The 20830-nt window shown below is 36.2% G+C and overlaps 1 protein-coding gene across 1 annotated transcript; it reads left to right on the forward strand.

The window, feature by feature from the left end:
• Positions 1 to 230: 230 nt before the first annotated feature.
• Positions 231 to 20652, forward strand: chpt1 (choline phosphotransferase 1). Its single transcript, XM_007244973.4, has 8 exons — positions 231 to 665; positions 11364 to 11511; positions 12189 to 12330; positions 12556 to 12640; positions 13199 to 13330; positions 13562 to 13720; positions 15357 to 15482; positions 19288 to 20652. Exons 1-8 carry the CDS (start codon positions 426 to 428, stop codon positions 19402 to 19404), a joined length of 1149 nt encoding a protein of 382 aa, XP_007245035.2. The 5' UTR covers positions 231 to 425; the 3' UTR covers positions 19405 to 20652.
• Positions 20653 to 20830: the final 178 nt, after the last annotated feature.

Raw genomic sequence — 20830 nt, forward strand, 5'->3', positions numbered from 1 at the left:
TTAAAGTATACTATATTCGTTATTAAAGTGAACTAGGCATTACCCTTAACTAACAATGCAGTCTGCTAGCAGGATAGCTAGCTAGGGCTCTTATGAAGTGGTCTACTCAGTGTATTCTGAGGGTATCAGTGACTGTGGAGGTGGTGGAGGCTACGCTAGCTGTCTTTCTAGTGCACACAGCTCCACTCCTGTAATTGGAGCACAGCCCCGGCCGCGTCCACTTCCGGGCCGCAGCTTCCTGCTCCTGTGGCTCGTCTCGCTAGCTCCCTGCAGGAGGGGAAAGCGCCGCCGCCGCTTCTCTCCGGCATGTCCGCGCTCCCGTAGCCGCCGTCGCGCAGCCCCCTGTACTCAGCGGACCCTCGTAGAGACCCCAGACCCCGCGCGGTTTCGGCTGGGTGCGCGCGCAGCGCTGCGCTCCGGGCGCCATGCCGCGGTGGCCGTGGCCGGAGCCGCTGTCCGCCGCGCAGCTCCGGCGGCTGGAGGAGCACAAGTACAGCGCGGCCGGCCGCTCTCTGTTCGAGCCGCCCTGCCAGATCTACTGGAACTGGCTGGTCCAGCAGGTGCCCCTGTGGGTGGCGCCCAACACGCTCACCATCACCGGACTCGTCATCAACATCATCACGACGGTGATCCTGGTGTACTACTGCCCCACCGGCACCGAGGAGGTAAGAGCAGCGGACCCGCTGCCCGGCTCTCCGGCTCTCCGGCTCGGCCTGCGCGGAACTCTGCCGGGCTGTAGTTATAAACACAGCCTCGCTGCTGGAGCTCCAGCCTGGGCTTTCTGTGGCCTGTTATCTCCACACAGCAGAAGCGCTGACAGGCTGCAGCAGTAAACAAGCGGTGGGGTCTGTTTCTCACAGCTAGATAGTGTCTGTGTGCTGTTCAGAAAACTACACTCAATAAACACCTGAGTTTAATAGTAAAACCATTATGGAATCTCACTCACACTCATTACATCTCATTAGAAATATCATGGACTAGTCTAGGACTGCACAATATCTTGCTTTAACACTGTAATCACAATGTCTGTGCATGCAATAATCACAGCACAGGACATGCTATTGCATATATACAGCTCTGGAAAAAAAATTAAGAGACTACTTCAGTTTCTGAATCAGTTTCTCTGATTTAGCTTTTTATATTTATATGTTTGAGTAAAATGAATATTGTTGTTTTGTTCAATAAACTAGCATTTATTTGCACAAAATGAGATAGCTGAAATAACAAAGAAGATTCAGAGCTTACAGACCTCAAATAATGCAAAGAAAACAAGTTCATATTCATAAAGTTTCAGAAAATAAATATTTGGTGGAATAATCCTGGTTTTTAATCAGTAATCTTGGTATGTTCTCTTCCATCAGTCTTACACACTGCTTTTGGATAACTTTATGCCACTCCTGGTGAAAATTTCAAGCAGTTCAGCTCTGACAACGTGTGAAAATTCATATATTTTGTAATATTTCAATCTACAGTACCGGTCATCATTTTGGACACACCATCACATTCAATATTTTGCTTTATTTCATTATTTTCTACATGGTAGATTAATATTAAATACATGGAAACAATTAAGTTACACATATGGAATTATGTAGTCCGCTGATCTAAGTCTGATTAACTGGGATTGTGTTTTTGGATGAGCTGGAGCTTTACAGCGAGAAGGAAAAGCAGCAACTGTTGTCCAGCACCTCCAGGAACTCCTTTAAGACGCTGAGAAAACTATTGCTGTATAGCTTGCTATAAAATATTACTTAATTTAGCCCTTTTATGCAGTCAGCATATAAACAGACATTAGCTGTGGCATTGTAGCAAATGTAGTGTGTTCTTACTAAAGCAAACTTTAAAATACACATCACACTAGACATTCATACAAATGATCATCTCACAGCAGATCATCCCTTAAATGAGATGTGCAGGTGTTTCCTGAATGATTGCACAAACTATATTTGAATTTGATCTGCCAATAAAATAGCACAGAAAGCCACAGCGGTCATCAGGTATAGAGGTAAGGAGAGGAAAGATAAAGTCTTGAGTAAAACAATCACCTGATTTAAGCAGCACTGAGAACCGGTAGGGTTGTATTGAGAAATATTCAGTGTGTAGAAGAAAAGTCCACCCACTCTAACATGCACTTCAGGGACTGCATTGAAGTACGTGTGGCCTGTGGGACAAAGTGTGAATGTATTCAGTTACTTTCAGTTGCATCAGTTACTGAAACAGATTCGCAAACATCTTGTCTAGTCCTGTAGACAAGCCCTGCGAGTTGAACTGAACGCTCTGGAGCAAATTAACATGAAGCTATTGACTAGAGGGCTGTGATTCAGTGGAACTGTGTTTACTTGAATGGTAGTGCTCTATCCAATATTTTGAGTTGAGCTGGTATAGAGGTGGGCTGGAGATCGTCCAACATGCTGACTTCACAAACACCTGTGCTGAGTACAATCAAATCCTCACAGCAATGCTCCGAATTCTTCCACCAAATTAAAATCTTCCTTGAAAGTAGAGAGTTATTCAGTCAAAAGCAGAATAAATTCTTTATATAGCCTTTATATTTTAGAAAAAATAACAAGTAAGCAGGTGTCCCAAAACTTTTGGGACATAATCTGTTCCATGTGTGAAAATATTATGATAAGCAGTTGCTAACTGTTATGTCTATTTGGCCCTCAGTCCTCCACAGGCCTTTGTTTTTGCTTCAATCACATTATGTTGATGTTAGCAGATTGTTTTTGCCTCTTTTTTACACTATAACGCTTTGCGTTCATGGCATACAAGTAAGTAATTCCCTTTTTTGAATTTAAAATTTAAAACGGAATTATGGACAAAAAAGCCCTTTTTTATCAGCCCTTTTTAAATCAACCATTACCAGTGCTAGACGATATGGCCAAAATGTATATCATAATGTTAACGAAAAAGATTGATATGATATAATTCAAATATTGATATGAACAGTATAAAAGCCACCGTCTGTAGTATATGCAATCAGGCACTGACAGAGCTGGGTGTAAGGTAAAAAATAGTATTACATTAGAAAATGTAGACATTTTCACAACACACAATTCAAGCAGTTGTAACATAACTGTAAAATAACATTGATTTTTACACAATACACAATTTATGGTAACATTGACTTTTATACTTGCAATGATTATATTCTCGATATGATTATCAAAGTCGATCCTGTCGATACGTTAGAAAATGTATTACAATAATATAAATTATCAATATATATATATATATATATATATATATATATATATATATATATATATATATATATATATATGTATGTATGTATATATATCACCCAGCTCTACCGTCGTCTGATTTGCTTGTATAAAATTGGAATTGGCAATTAAAAAAACATGGTCAGTGTTTAACTAAATGCAATGAAAAAAATTGTAAAGTGCCAAAGTAGTGGGGCATGAGGAGGCCAGAGAAGCACCAACTCGGTACTGATAGTAGGGCTGACCAATATTGTAAAGAAGCTCCATATTTTAAATATATGAGCAATTCTTGATTACAGTTTTAGACCTTTTTTTGTAATCTTAGACATTACAACTTCAGTTTTTTTTTATTTGTAAACAGACAGCCCCAGAAAACAAAGAAACAGTAAGCAGCCTCCTTTAACCTTACATGCAGCATACATTTATAATAAACACGCTGCAAACATAACCTCCTTGTATTTCAGTATTATAGTGTAGCAAAAGAATTCTCTCTGGAAACTTCTATATGTATAGATTTACATTTTCCCACTTTTAAAATTGCATTAAAACAGCAATTCAGTTACTCAAATTGATGAAATTAACCTCTCATCCCTGTATTTTAGCAATTCATCTAGCCTCATTGTGCCTGCTAGTGTATAAACAGATAATATGGTAGACGCACTGGTGTCACTTGGGATGTGGAAAAACATTACACTTGTCATCACTTCTTGAAACCTGTTCGTAAATGGCCTGTCATCATTTCTCACATGAACATTGAACATTAAATATCTGCATTACACACGTTACATTAATTAGAGCTTACATTAATGATCTGAGTTCTGTAAAATAGCCTCTGTACTGTACTCACTGTCCAGCACAAATCAGTTATCATAAACATGTTTTATCTGTCCTGCTTCTTTATCTGTCCCCTGACCTTTGACTTTCTTCCACACACAGTGACCTGGGTTCAGTCTAACCCAGGTTAGTTAGCAGCGAGAGTGTGTAGACATAACCCTGAAGCCTCGAGGCAAAGTCCGGATTCTGCTACTCCTAGTTTATGGCAACCGAGATCAGCGAGTTCCTATCAGAATTGAGCCCACCTGTTACTGCAGTGGAGCAGTGTAAGATAAAGCCTCACCTTTGTCCCTGTTGGCGAAAGGTTTGTGGAATTCTGTACCAGAACAAAGGAATGAGGTCAGCTCTTGTCTAACTAACAATAGCTCTGCTATGAGGTGAGGTGGTCACTGAATACATTGGGTGCTTGAGCACACATGATCTGCACAGCATAGTAAAATATTAAGTATGTATATATTACTAACAATTGAATCATTTGAGGGATAATAAAATAAAGCAAATTATGTGACCAGACAGTATTTAACACCTGTTCTGTATGAGAATTATTTGATCATTAGAAAATAGAAATTATATTTGTACTTTTCAATTAATTTTATTCATGCATGGGACTAGATAGCAAGGCGTCCAATTTTTTTTTTACATGCAAATGTTGATTATAAGCATTAGTTCATTTGTAAGAGTATTCATATGTATTGCCATCCTTGGCAAAGTTACTGCTAAATAATATATGGTCTCTTTCTAAGTAGCCTATAGTAGATAAGAATGCAATGGCGGGTTTCCCTGAAGTGAAGTGAAAATGGTGATTACACAACACTCTGCTCAGATTAGCTGTGTGGACTGGAAGGGTTTTATTGATGTTTGTGAAAATGCGAATACTCTGTACTGACCTGGAGTTGCACTTTGGACAGTTCTTTCAGATCATTAATGAGTGATTACAGATACTACTGATGATCCAACAGACTCTAATCAAATCATATCACGTTTATTGTCACGTCACAGTACAGGTGCACTGGTGAGTGAAAAACTGATCCCACTTAGTATGCAGAATTATATACAACATAAAATAAATATAATATATACACCTAATTTATGCTATACACGTTACTTATCTAAGACTGTGTGATATTATATTTTATTTATTTTTGATTGATTTAGTTTTTTAGTTCTTACACAACAATAGACAGTTTAATTACATTTTGTTATGTGTTACCAAATATAAAAACTATTGCAGAAGCAAAATAAAATGTATAAATGTATAAAGATAAACATTTTATTCAGCTATTAATATAAAAAAAAATCAGTGAAAAAAAAGCAGTGTTCTTCATCCTTACACACAGCTTTTATATTAAACAAGGTACAAATAACCTCCTTATATTGCAGTTAAGGAAAATTGCACAATATAAAAAAAATAAAACATGTTTCTGACAGAAGCACAAGTATAGTTACTGAAATTCCCTCTGACAGTTTCTATAATTATATAAAGGTGTATAATCTAATAATAATATTTTGTTTAATCTCCTAGCACTAAATTTACATTCTGCACTGGTGAATGTACATGGTATAATAACATTCTGATTTATTCAAAAACACCCATTTGCTTATTAAAATCAAATCAAGTCAAATTTATTAATAAAGCGCTTGTACAACTGATGTCAGAAAGCAGCTTTACAGAAAGAGCCACTTAGTAGCAAGGAAAAACTCCCTCAGAGCTGAAGGAAGACACTTTGAGAGGAACCAAGACTCACAAAGGCAGGGCCCATCCTCCATCCACAACTGATAATAAGTTATTGGTAAAGAGTCACGATCCATGTTAAAATGCTCTTTCTCTCCTTTCCTCTGTGGGTGTCTGTATATAACAGAACTAGTAGTTAGTGCTCTCCTCAAAGCATGTTAACCTGTCTTTTGGTCCTGCGTTCACTGGATTTCAAAGACGAAAAATAAGCACTGGTAACATCTAATAATAAGGCAGTAATAACTAGAGGATGAGATCTGAAATAACTGGGCAGAAAAAAACTGCAGTGATGTAAAGTATATACTTAATTTAAGAAAAGCATCTGAAAGTGGAATATCATTCTTAAACTAATCATCATAACAACACTCGACTACCCCACAAGAAGAGACACACAGCTAACACCACCAGACCACACTGATTGCATTGATTACAATTAGAGATGGGACAAATCTGATACAGTATCTGTATCGGCGCCGACTGACGTAAATTAAACGTATCAGATATCGGGTGACTGTGGCCGATCCATATTACAGATCGCAGCTTAAGATGGACAATAAACCCGCCGTAACTTTAACACGAAACACATCACTGATCCGGATTCCAGTTTAACAGTTTATCCTGAACCCCCAGCAGCTTTAGTCTGCGGCTGACTGAGTAAATTTTAGCTGTTTCTCTACAAAAAAATGTCAATTATCTGCAGAGTTTTCACTTTGGAAACACTGAACAGCAGAACAGCTACATGAATAGATTAACACCAGTAGTCTGTTAGCCTAGCTAGCTCTGAACTAACAGCAGCTGCATTCTGGTGTTGTAAAAGTATTAACTACAGACTGGAGTAAACTATAGTCATAAACCACATATCCTATAAAACCACAGGATCTACCAGCACTAACCAGCACAAACACACCCATCTGATGGTAAAACAGCAATTGCTTTTGTTTGGAAATACAGTTAGCATCGCCAGTTAGCCGTTCTCCATTAAGATCTGCAGTCTGTTAGCCTAGCTAGTATTGAATCGACAGCTGCATTCCTGCATTGTGAAATAGGTAACTAACTCAGGTAACCTACAGCCATAATCCACATCGAATATCAAAACACAGGTCCTACCCACTACCCACCTACCCACAGATTAATTCAACTCAGAAACACAGTTAGCGTTGCTGGTTACCCGCTAATCCAAAACCAGCTAAATGCGCAAACCAGTGCAAAAATGAATCTGCCCTGTATTTAATATTTAACATTTTTAACATTTAACTTTTTTAAAAATATTTAATAAAAATGTAAATATTTAATTTAAAAGAAAACTGACATTGGAATGCATATACATTAAATGCACTTGTGTATACTCTTCAAAGGACTGTGTGGTCTGTTTCAGCCTCATTATGTAAACTTATTCATGGGACTAATAATAAACTAAAAGAGCCCTTTTATCAGTATTTGTATCGGTATCGGCAGTTTTGTATCATTGTTATATCGGGATCAGATCGGAGCTAAAAAGTTTATCGTCCAATATATAATTTAAGCCAGAAAACAGACTTCAACTACAGACACTGAGGACTAGTCTTATCTTAGCCAAGGCTTAACCTCATGTAAAAAGTGGCAGTTCAGCACATACACAGGAACTCTGAGGAAAAAGGACAAAGGCTAAATTGTCAACCTGTCAAACTTGTTTTTGCTGTTGCAAAGTGCCTCAGTCATTTTCCATTCTGTAGTGCTTTTTAAATACTGTAGTCCATTTGTACAAAAAAATGGATAAAATGGTTTAAAATCACATTAACAGCAGTTACATTGCTAAAAGAGTGTCTTTAAAAAAGTCCCCAAAGAACAAAACAGAAAACAAAAGTGAAAGGACGGTAGATAATTAGTAGCTGTTTCATGAACTCTGATAACTCTGCAAGCATGCACAGATTCTTTATATGTGTAAAATCCTTTACAATGCATATCTAGTCTTCTCAATGACTTCTGTTTTTCACTCTCTAACACAGAGGCATTACAGGACACTGAGAGAGCTTTTCTACCAAAATAACTGGCTCTTGAACTGGTTCTGTTCAGGCTCATAAAAACCTTGGTGTTTTCAGTGAACTGGCCCATGTTTGCACCAGTATTGGTGGAATTGAGAAAAATGCCCAGGATTGGCCAGGATATCCCTTAATTTTGGAAAGGAGAATAAAGTATTTTGCTAAATAAAGACATTTGAAATGTGGTAATTGTCCCTCTATAAACATGTCTTTTTCTTCATTATTAGTTTTATTCAAAATCAATAAAACATGTTAATAAAGATAAAAAAAAATAGAGAAAAGATTATATGGAATGTAAACTATATAAATTATATATATATATATATATATATATATATATATATATATATATATATATTATTTTATTTTTTTACAATAAATATGCTAGCAGGTACTGCTAATGTGAACTGATGGTCAGAGACGTATAGTAATGAAGTAGAATTACTTCACTACTGTACATAAGTATTAAAAAGCTGTATCTGTGTCTACTGGAGTATTATTTTTTCTCCTACTTTTACTTTTACTCAGCTTTTACTTCACTACATATTTTTTTACTGAGTTTAATACTTTTCGTATGTGCTATACATTCTTTTGTGCTGCATCGTTATTTGTTACAATTATAAAAATGTTAGACATTATTTTAAAGAAGACCTTGCTGCTCCCATTCTGCCTTTCCACTGCTTTCTGTTATAACTACAAAACACAGTACTGGATTTTTAACTTTCAGTACTTCAGTAGGTCATTTTACAATAAAGTATTTTAAAAAATTGAGAAAATGATAATTTTCATAAAACAGTTATTAAACATTTTCAGAATTAGATTTTGCTCAATTGCTCTGTATGAACTTGTTTATTTTGGACCTTTGGTTGAGATTCTGTGATTACTTGCTCAAAGATGTGTCACAGTTTGTACTGAAAAATCGTCTATTCTTTGGCTACAGCTGGAAATAAACTTTTCAGTTCCAGAACCTTTTTTTTTGTTGTTATTTTGGTAGAAATTCTCTGAGCAGACGCAAACCAGCATGGAGCCTGTTCCAGCCTGGTAGTCTGTAGTCTGATTCCATTATCTGATAGTGTTCATGTATATACCTGCAGATGCTGATCCATAAACATGTAGAAATGTAGATTAAATCTACCTGGATTAGTAGGTCAGTCTCACCGAGATATATCATTTATTTCTGTAGGGATTTACAAACAGTACATTTATAACATATATACATTTTAGTGCAGTAGCCCAGTTTCACTGGAACATTTTGCTCATCTGGAGTTCAGTAAATACATCAACACAGCAGGGTTGCAACAGTATGTATATGTGTATGTCACAGTCCAGTCTCAAGGAGAATACACATTTTAAATATTGCAATATCATGCACACATCAACCAGAAAGCTTAAGCTGTAAGCTGTTGAATGGATAGTATTATAAAACTATGCACATTTTGTTGTTCTGCGATATATATCTCTAGAGTGATATTTTCAGTGCAGTTTCTGAATCAGTATCTCTGATTTTGCTATTTATAGGTATGTTTGAGTGAAATGATCATTGTTGTTTAAATCTATAAACTACGAACAACAATTTTCCCATATTCCAGATAAAAATATTGTCATTTAGAGCATTTATTTGAGTTTAGAAATCAATATTTGGTGGAATAATCCTGTTTTTTAATCACAATTTTTATGCATCTTGGCATGTTCTCCTCCACCAGTCTTACACACTGCTTTTTGATAACTTTATGCCACTACTGGTGCAAAAATTCAAACAGTTCAGTTTGGTTTGATGGCTTGTGAGCATCCATCTTCCTCTTGATTCCAGAGGATTTCAATTTGGTAAAATCATAGAAACTCATAATTTTTAAGTGGCTTTTTATTTTTTTTTCCAGAGCTGTGTATTGTGGTATGAAAATGCAGCAGATTTCTTCAAAAATAATCTCTCTTGATTTGATATGATCTGCCTTTCGATAGATATGTCATGAAAAATTACAGATTTTCTATTTGTATTAGTCGAGTTGTAGCATGATTTCTATGATATAATTTGCCTTAATTTAATATTGCACTTCCTGTGATGTATCTATAACTAATGTGTACTTTGCAATGACATTGCTTGAAAGATACATTGTGGTAGGCCTGTCACGATAATTCCATATTCAGTTCCGGCATTCCTTCAATAAATGGATAATTGTATTTATTGAGGTGAGTCCATTAATGAGAATGAATCTGTATGTCTACTTGGGTTCAAATGCTATTTTTATTCTATTTGCTTTTATTTATATAAAATATTGGCCTACAGGACACCAAAATTGCATTATTAACTTATTATGCCATGTATGGACATGGATGGCCAGAATGTCAGCTTTGTTTAAAAACAGTAGTTTAATTTAATTTAATGTAATAACTACTAGGATATTAAAAATAAAGTATTTCAATTTAAATATTTAAAGTCAATTATTTTTTAAAACTGCGTAATTGTATTATTATAGTGTTAAATCACTATTTCAGCAGAGACAATAATACTGACCAATAGTTATCGTGGGAGACATTTATTGTGCAGCCCTAATGGGAACTGTAGTTGTGAGGTGTGTATGGAAACTCACTGAACATTTATAGTTTACTGTTTAATTACCACACTCGGGGGGGAACTTTACAGCATAATGGAACAAACTGTAGCTCACAACTGTCTATTCACTGTATCTAATGCATACTAAATCGGGAGGTCTTACCCCTGTGTTAACTGAGCTGTGACCCTTGTATACCATTACACCCCTAACCAGCAGCTGTCAGTTTAAAAGAATAAAGTGTTTTAACATTGTTGTATAAATCAGAATGTGTTTTCACAGATTCATCATTATTTTGATTTGATAACTGGTTGTGTGGTTTGACCTGTACAGAGAGAGTGTTTTTGTGCTCATATTTGATTTGGCTTGGTTACATCAGCATGGCGTGGTAAACAAGTCAGCTGTTTTTCATTAAAAGCGTTGTGTGTTTATGTTGTGCCAGGCTTTGCCTCAGTACTCTACTACAGCGACCCTGTCTCTACGCAGTGCTTAGCCTGCTTCTGTTTTTATCACACTGCACTGAACACTGTTAACAGCCAAAAATTAACTGAGTTCTTATAAAGCCTTTTATGAGTCAAACTCTTGTGTATTTGTATTTGTCTGTGTGTGCTTGTGGTGTTTTACATTGCATAAAAAGCTGTTTATAAAGTGGATTAAATAGTTAATAAAAAAAAACTCTTATTATCTGAATGTCATTATGTCAAACTTATATGTACTTATTAAAGTACAGAGCACAATACACACATGCATGCATGCATGCATGCACATATGACCACATAACTGAACTGAATCTTGTATTATTAAATGGTTTGATGACTATAGCCAGTTGTTAACACACTATTCTTCCTGCATTGTTTGTTGCAGTTTTGTAATTTCAGGCACTGTTTATCACTTCTTCTCATTTAATGTACTTTGCCAGTTGACCTCTTTATATCTATCACTCTCTCTTTCTCTCTATCTTCCTGTCTGTAGTGAATTCTTTCCATGTGTCTCTTTATCTCTCTAGGCTCCAGCATGGGCCTTTATTCTCAGCGCCTTAGGCCTCTTCATCTATCAATCACTGGATGCCATCGATGGGAAACAAGCCCGGAGAACCAACAGCAGCTCTGCACTGGGAGAGCTCTTCGACCATGGCTGTGATGCTGTTTCTACAGGTACAACACACACTTTTACTTTCTCTCTCTCTCTCTCTCTCTCTCTCTCTCTCTCTCTCTCTGTCTATCTCTTACTTTCATTCTCTTTCTTTTTCTCTCTCAGGCTCAGACATTCCCTTGTGAAAAGGAAGTATAATTAAGAGCATTAAAGTAATGTTCTAATTACGTAAAGAATAGTAGAAGAGCCTTTTTTAAATTTAATATACTTAATGAAAATACATATTAAATGTACTTTCTCTGTATTTTTATAAAATGTATTTAGGGCAGTATACTTTAAATTATACATTGTGTTGATAGAAAATATATGTTGTGTTAAATTAAGTACTGCTTAAAGTGCACAATATTTTTTTTCTCAGTAGCATTAAGGTGTACACAATATGAGCATCAATATGCAAAGTAGTATATTTACAATATACTTCAAGTGTATTAAAATGTGTTTAAAAAAACATACTTAAATCTACAAGTTCAAAGAAGTTGTACAAAAAAAAACACTTAAAAGCACAATTTAATTATTTTATGTTGTGTTTAAATATAGCTTAATTACAACTTAAATATTATTATGTTGCCATAAGTTGTTCCAAAATAATATATTTAGTAAATTTTTTATGTAAATATTTGCTCTATTTTAGTAATGTTCTCATTCCTTGATCTTTTCTGTATCCTTGTCCTCTCTGCAGTGTTTGTTGCTGTAGGAACATGTATATGCGCAGGAATTGGTGAACACCCAAACTGGATGTTCTTTTGCGGCTTTGTGGGCATGTTCATGTTCTTCTGTGCCCACTGGCAGACGTATGTGTCTGGAACACTACGCTTTGGCATGTGAGTAGATAAGATGCCCCAGAAATCCAGTACTCAGTGTTTATCTTGTTTATTAGACACAACACTAAATACAGTACTTCCTGCTAGTATGTCATGCTCTTATTCAGAGCAACTTACATTTGACTCATGCTATACTGCATGATCATTGTAATATAACCCACATAACCTACATTTAATTATTTAGTCTGTTTTCTTATTTTTTTTATTTTTTTATTTTTTACTCAGTGTTGATGTGACGGAGGTCCAGATTGCCATTATAATCATGTATGTGATGACAGCCTTTGGAGGAGTGAGTCTTTGGCAGACCACGGTATGCACACACACACACACACACACACACACACACACACACTCCTCAATCTTTGTCCTGGCACTTCCCTGTCCTGCACATTTTTAAGGATTCCCTGCATTAACACACCCCTATAACTCAAAAAAAGAGATTGTGTATGAGCTGATTAGTTGAATCAGAAAGTGCCTGTAAACAAGTTCTTCATTAACACAATGTTTAAGCATGACATGAGCCACATTTTCTATATATACATACATATTTTAATGCTGGTATTGGAAAGAAATGCTGAATATGCCCTCATGTAGAAAGCAAACAAAAAAATAAAACATAATGTTTCCAAAAATAGCAAAAGCATTGCACAAATATAGCAATAAAGGTCACTTAGGTACATTGTACATCTGCAGTAGGTCCAGGGCTATACAGTGCAACCAATTTGGTCAATGGTGCGATTGAAAAGTATCTGTGTGATCAACTGGATGATAATGGAAACACTTGAAAAAATACTAGAAAAAGAGGTGTTTTAAAATGTAATTTTAATATATATATATATTTTTTTTTATTATTATTATTTGATTGTAGTTGCCTGTGCTCGGCATAAAGATGCAGACCTTGCCAATTCTGGGCATCATCGGAGGATTCCTGCTTTCAACCTTCAACTACTTCTCTGTCATCCTGAGCGGTGGAGTGGGCAAAAACGGCTCCACTGTGGCAGTAAGTGGTCCTTAGATATCTTGTGCTTCTATGGAGCATCTGATGTAATTGCATGCAATGCAATCCAGTGTAAAATTATTGAGATCTAATATTTGTTTTCGGAGATATAGTCAACCAGATGTCATAAACACAAGATAGAACTCTTTTATTTTATTTTATTTTTTTAATTTAAATTAAATTTTCAGTATACAGTATTGATTCGTTTTTGTACTCTGATCTGATCTCCTGTAGGGCACCAGTGTGTTGTCACCTGGTCTACACATTGGCCTTATCCTCACGTTGGCCTTCATGATATTTAAGAAGTCCTCAAGCCAGCTGTTTGAGCACCACCCATGCCTCTACATCCTCACCTTCGGCATAGTCATTGCCAAGATCTCCAACAAGTTGGTGGTGAGTGCTACTGTCTCCATCCTTGCTGAGGTTCTCTAAAGCCCTTTCTGTCTGTTTTTTTCTTGTAGCTAGTTTGTATTTTGGTTCTTAGTTCAGATATCCACCTGAAATTATAATATAATTTAATTAATTAGAAATTTATACTACAGGGTTATTGGGTGAACCCAGTTAAAGAATTTAATGCAAACAGTACCTGCAGTTGCACAGAAAACATAATTATTTAGTAATTTACAAACTCATGTGCCTATAAGCTGTTGTATTGGCATGGTATTATGGGAACTGTGTGTGGTTTGAGTATTTAAGTTCATTTTGTTCTTGTTAGCAACCCCCATTTTGACTCTTTTTTTTATCTCTCTTCATTATTTATGTCTACATTTTCTCATGTTTCTGTTAAAAACGACTAAAATAAAGAAGTATTTTAGTGATATTCTGGCTTTAACTTTCTTTGACCCAAACTCTTGCATGGCATGCATTTTTTATTTCCTTTTGCTATTTGGCACCTGATTCGTGTACAAATAAAGAATTATCTTTGTAGATGATGCAGTTTCTGAGACAAATTATGTCCACATATTAGGACTATATGAAGTCCAATTAAGTTGCAATTGGTAATGATGTGTAAAACATTTATTTTGTGGCTGAACACAGCAGCAATTATTTTGCCTGAGTGCACAACAAAAGTAGAAACAACAATTGTGCCCCTTTGAACAATGTAGCTTATTTGAAGTACTGCTTCAACACGAAAAAAAAAAAACAGGAAATAATTTAAACTGTTACGTGTTCAACTTTTCTGCCACCATTAGGTGACAGTATAATGGCCTCATAAGAGGACACCAGGCCCTTGTAGAGCAAAATTTTGTGTTGTTGTCTAGACAACCCACATGTGGACGCCAGACCCTAGGAGGTTAAAATCATATTTCAGCTCATTAAATCATGGTGGATTGCCATTAAACATGCTAATGTTTAAACTTTACTGCTTTATTGACGAGACAGGCTGTATTAAGTACCTCATAGGGTCATTATACAACACAATGTGTGTATAGGACATCCCGCAGTTTGATATTATTACAAAATGTTTTCCACAATAGCGATGATATTACAATATTGTGAATATGTGATACTCAATATATCACAAAACAATTCTCTACAATACTTCACAGCATCTGTTACTGACGAGAATAAAACTTAATAAGGAATAATGGATTTACCCTATTCATCTGATTAGCGCCACCATGTGGCTTGATAAAGCAGTAATTGTATTAAGTGTAACTGGAGGATGAGTCTTAGGAAGTTTGGGGTACCTGTGTTCCAATAAACATACTGATTTTCGACCCCACTTATCGGTAATGTCTCGCAAACCAAAACTTCTATCTATCGCAATATTGATATTTTGTCCCACCCCAAACTGTTACATTCACAACTGTTTGTTCAAATTAAATGAATTTTTTTAACCCTGTTATCCTCGTATCAGATAGCATTTTTATATAAATCTTGATATAGATTCTAATTAGGCAACTTGCAACTTGTCCTAAACAAGTCAGAGTAATATAAAAGCAGTTCTGTTTAGCGAGCTGCATAAAGAGCTGCTTTAAGCTAACCATTAACAGCATGCTAACAGTATTATATACCCTCTCTGTAGGTGGCCCACATGACCAAGAGTGAACTTCAGCTGCATGACACAGCCTTCATTGGTCCTGGACTGCTCTTCCTCAATCAGTACTGCAACAGCTTTATTAATGAACATGTTGTCCTCTGGATTGCATTGGTGAGTCGCTGTAGTCAGTTGATGTGTTTTATGATGGCATTGTTACAGTACTGGAGTCATGATTCAGAGTTCTCACAATGTTCTGACAGTCAGTTAAGGAATCAGAATTTGGCGTACAAAAAATTGGTGCTCTCTGGTTTCAAGTTTAAATTTTTTATGTATGTGACAGGGCAAGGTAAGCCAGCTCTGGTTCCTTGACTGACTGATTGTTTTTGAGTGATTTATCCAAGAACACAGACTGCTTAGTAAAAGAATGTTAATTTGGACTAACTGCAGTATAAATTGCATTATACGAACTGTTTATTAGTCAAATCAAATTAATCGAGAGATACTTCAAAAAGCTCCTCTGCATCACGTTACATGTACAATTACTATTCAGATTTCGTTTCGCTTTAGCCATGTTGAAATTGCCACAATTTACCTCTGTGATTCCTGTGCACCATAATGTTAGCATACATTTTTGATTACTGTATACCGTACACTTAAAATCCTTTAATTTTCCCCAAAAATCGACAGTGTTCCTTACAGCGTTATAAAGGAGATTTGGTGAAGTTTGTCCAACACCGTGCCTGGCGCCCTGGGTTACCAGAACACTCAAGTTCCTCAGTATATCGCTATCGGGCGGCATTTATTAGTGGTGCTGCTAACCGCGGCTAGTGCTGCTGCTAACCACGCTAAAATACTGGAAATAAACAGAAGCACTTTACTCACCCAAATAAACATTTTCAGAAGAGAAATCTGTGTAGAATAACATCCAGCTTTCATTGTTTAGTGGTGACACCCTTGTTCCTTACTATTGTGACTTAATTGCACCTTATAATCCGGTGCGCCTTAGAGACTGTTAAAATACAGTAGTGGTTTATTGTGTTTTTCACTGCTTCATTAATACAGGTGTCAGATACTCAAGCTTGCCTATAAGTTTTCATAAACCCTGTGCAGTCTTTGGTTGCCACTGTCCAACATGAGGACAGGAGTTGTAGTAGTCAAAGAAACATTTAATCTCTAGAATACATTCATTAGAACCATTGGTTAAACCTTAATATAATCAAATGAATTACTTCAATGTGGAAGAGCATTTAAAATAAAGAATGCATGAGGTGATCTTATTAATAGCAAACAGACTGGTAGGCCAAGAGAGGTCTCCACTGCTGATGACAAAAGAATCCTCAATCATCTTCCAAAAAAATCTCTTTCTGACAGTTTAGATATAGCCTTTAAAAATTAAATTATATTACCTTAAATTAAAGTCAGCAGTATGTCGGCTCGGTAGAGGGGCACTGCACTTAAGTCCTGGGTGCCCATAAAATGTGTTTACCTAATAGGGATGTGCCATATTGTGTTCTACACAATAATATGACCAAGAATTCTGAAACAATAAAATGTATCTTCATATTGTGGTATCAAAATATTGTTAATATGTATTTGTATTTATTTAGCTTTTTCTGTATTTACTATTAATTGTTTGTTTGCATTTACATTAACTATAGGGGTGTCACGATCTCGATATTTTATCGAAATCGATCGAAATGAGGTCATGGTCTCGAGTATCGAAGTCAAAACGAGAATCGACGATCCCTCCCGCGCGCGCTACGCAAATGGCGCAGCGCGCTACGCAAATGGCGCAGCGCGCTACGCAAATGGCGCAGCGCGCTACGCAAATGGGGCAGCACCAACACAGCGCATCCTATTCATGTAAATAGAGAGAGCCCGCCCTCAGTTCTGCTGTGTGAGAGGCAGAGAACAGCTGCCTTTCAGCCACGGAGGAGAAACTGAAAACGGACTTATAGAATTAAAGAAAGGGCTCTCAAGTTTTGAGTGTCGGCGGGAGTGTGATCACTGTTTTTTTATCTGTGCAACGGGGGAGGGGGGCGGGGGTTGGGCGGGCAGGTTTTGTATCTGTATCTAACGGAGGGGTGGGTGCGCGCAGGTGAGAGCGTGTGAACTCGCTGAAATGCGTGTGTCAGTGTGACTTGAGAACACTGACTATAGATCAAAGTCAGGTGGATTAAAAATCTTAAACTTATGATTGACTACACCTGTTGCTTTCCATTGAATTAAAAAAACAACTTTCTCTCAGATAAAGTTAATAATATATCTTTCTTAAAGAAAAAAACTTGTAATTCTCAGGGACCGAGTCTTATTTTTCATGTTTAACTGTTATAGTAGGATAGAGTTCAGTTTGTTAAGGCTTTAATTGTTCCTATTTTTTTATTTTTTTTATTTTATTTTGCACGTTGCAGTTTTAATAGTGCACACTGTTGCTACCAAAAAAGTCACTAGATGGCATTACCATATATATATTAATAAATAATAATAATAATAATAATAATAAATAATATATTATTTAAATTTTATGAGGCATAAAATAATAAAATGTAAATATATAATAAAAAAGAAAATCGGAAATAAAATCGAATCGAGGATTTAGAGAATCGTGACACCCCTAATTAACTAGATATTCTACACTTTAGTTTTTTTGGTAGATTACTGTTTTTAAATTACTTAATTTTAGATATTTTAATTTTGTTGCATTAATATTTTAGACAAAATCAGTGTCTTTGGAAAGTTACAGTTTACAGAATAGACAACAGTTTATATATTTGTTGCTGCTGTTATATTTCTACTGAATAACTGTAATATTTGTTTTGTTGCAGGAGAGTATATGTTTTGTCATATCATCAAGAAAATAGAATTGCAAAAATACCCTGATATACGTGATATTATTTTAGGGCCCCACCCCACCGTTTTTTTTAAATATTGTTAGCTGAACCAAAGCGGTTGTATTTTGCAGTCGTCTGAAAAGCCCATCAGTGATGTTTATATACTCTCCACGTTATATACAGTATTGAGTGATTGATTGATTGATTGATTGATTGATTGATTGAGGACCAGTGGCTGTAATTCCAGAGTGTTAGAAGTAACATTAACATTGATCGTTTCTTTAGACAGCGTCTATGTCAGCGTCTCTAATCAGTGTTGTATTGAACTTTTAGCCACACAATCAATATCAAACCAACATCTGTGGCTTGTGGTTGACTGCAGGCAGCTGCAGGGAGTCAGGCCTGCCAGGTTTTCAGTCTTGTTATCTAAAACCACCAGCAGTTTTCAGTGTGACTTTTTGTTCATAATCCTGCAGCTTCTGCTTTTACACCATTTTACACAAAACAGCTGGAACCCCTGGACACATGGCAGGTTCATTGAAAAATACATATAAAAATGTGTAGTTCATAGTTAAGATTTGCTTAAAATATGTTTGTACCAATGTTTAATAGTATGTTACATTCAGACAATGCAGAAAAGTTGTGCGTCAGTCCTCATTGTTGCTGTTTTTTCTTTACATCATATAGTATATGAAATTATATGATGAATTAACAAGCAGAGATTCTCCAAAAAGTGATCTTTTTATTTAGACTTTAATGGAAAGGTTTTTTATTCTTCAGCAAAGTTGCTGTATTGGAGATACAATGTTTTCAGTGTGATATGATATAGAATACCGTACAATGCTGTACCTTTAGGTTGTGGTAAAATTAAGAGACCACTTCAGTTTGAGTAAAATTAACATTTATGTTTTATTCTATGAACTACAGACATTTCTCCCAAATTCCAAATAAAAATATTGTCATTTAGAGCATTTATTGGCAGAAAATGAGAATGGCTGAAATAACAAAAAAGATCTTCCAGACCTCAAATAATGCAAAAAAGTTTTGATGGCTGTGATTATCCATCTTTTTTAGTGCAATAGATCAAAGTTTGTAGTTTTATCAGTCTGATCTAATTGGCTGCTTTTGTGTGTGTGTTGTAACAGGTCCTGTCACTATTGGACCTGACGCGGTACTGCACAGGTGTGTGCCTACAGATTGCCTCCCACCTGCGCATCCGGGTCTTCAGCATCACCCAGCAGGGCCACGCTCATAAAGACTGACAATTTGCCCGGCGGGAGGAGGAAGAGGGACCATCTGAAGATGTTACCCCACTTCTGGAACCAGAGCAGGAGAGCCAAAACCACAGCAGCCTTGACGGTGTGAAGACCATAGACTGAATGACCTGAACTGAATCCTAGTTACACTCGATCAGCTTTAAGTGGACTCGCCTCTGTCACACTGGAAAAGAACTAAAAACACTTACATAACTGGATATTATAAAACGTGATCTTACTAAGGTGTTTTAATGCTTAGCATTTTTTTTTAATCGAACAATCTCTCAGAATTTGAATTTGAAAAATACGTTTTAGAAAGAATTTTAAGGGTAATTTTAAAAACGACGAGCTAACAAACACTCATTATTAACATGATGCCATTTTTTCCACCTGTTGTATAACAGTGTTGATTTCTAGAGCATGGTATTGCGATTAAGCTAAAAAGTCCAAAGTGTTTTAAAGCTCCAATTTTATAATGTAAAGATCACAGTAGTCATGAGGGTGAAAAAAGCTACTGTTGCATTTGGGTGGATATCATAAGGTGCCTGGTGTAAAACACCCTACCTGCCACTACATTTGCTATATTTTGTAGTGTTTCCATCATTGTCTTACACGCATATTTTCTTTAATGCAGCATTTGTATGCATTTTATACCCAAACGGCATAAGAGAAAATAGAAGGTTTTCTAACATTCTGTAGCAGTGGTGCTGTCCATTTTGTACTTCCAGAATTGATTAGTTCTCTAGAATCTACGTCCCTCTCAAAAGCAACAGTAGCTTTGAGGAAAAAAAAAAAGAAATTCATCTGATTCCAGTGAGTGATTACAGCGTTTGTATTTACGTATTCTAACAATTTGTCTGGATTTGGTGTGTAATTGAGTCAGGTCTTGGACAAAAGAGTCATTTTTGGTTGTAATTGTCAGGGACTGTGGGAAATGGCACCAGGATTGTGTGTTTGTGCTAAACAAAAAACAGTGAGGACCCTCGTTTTGAGGAACACCCTTCCTTACCATCCGAAATGTTTGTATGTGCTGTTCGTATCTCCAGTTCCTTACGCGCTGAACTCTTCAGAGTTCAGAGGAGCAGGGCGCCGAGTTCTGCTTTGAAGAGCTGGAGGGATGGACGAAGAACATTCAGGGTGCTCCTGTGCCTGTTTGATGATGCACTAACTCTCACAACACTGCCTGCTTTCAATATCTCCTCCCAAAGGGCTAATCTACAAAATAAATTTTATGTGATTTTATGTGTAATTGAACCTTCTGTTGTGTTGTGTTTTTTGTGTGAATTAAACTGTTTTTTGCAGTGAACATTTGAAGATAGTGATGCATAAACCTGTCACAATAAGTACATTATTGACTCATCTAACATTAAAGGGACATGACCTCAGTAATATTTGATAATCATGATATCTTCTGTTGTGATTATTTGTACGT

The sequence above is a fragment of the Astyanax mexicanus genome, chromosome 2 (genome assembly GCF_023375975.1).
Source record: "Astyanax mexicanus isolate ESR-SI-001 chromosome 2, AstMex3_surface, whole genome shotgun sequence".
Classification (NCBI taxonomy): domain Eukaryota; kingdom Metazoa; phylum Chordata; class Actinopteri; order Characiformes; family Acestrorhamphidae; genus Astyanax; species Astyanax mexicanus.

Excerpts from the sequence above, each read along its gene's own strand:
- chpt1 (XM_007244973.4), top strand. The coding sequence starts at position 426 with ATGCCGCGGTGGCCGTGGCCGGAGCCGCTGTCCGCCGCGCAGCTCCGG. Across the intron at positions 12,331-12,555 it reads GGAACACTACGCTTTGGCAT|TGTTGATGTGACGGAGGTCC; the intron begins GTGAGTAGATAA and ends TTTTTTACTCAG. Across the intron at positions 15,483-19,287 it reads TTGTCCTCTGGATTGCATTG|GTCCTGTCACTATTGGACCT; the intron begins GTGAGTCGCTGT and ends GTGTTGTAACAG.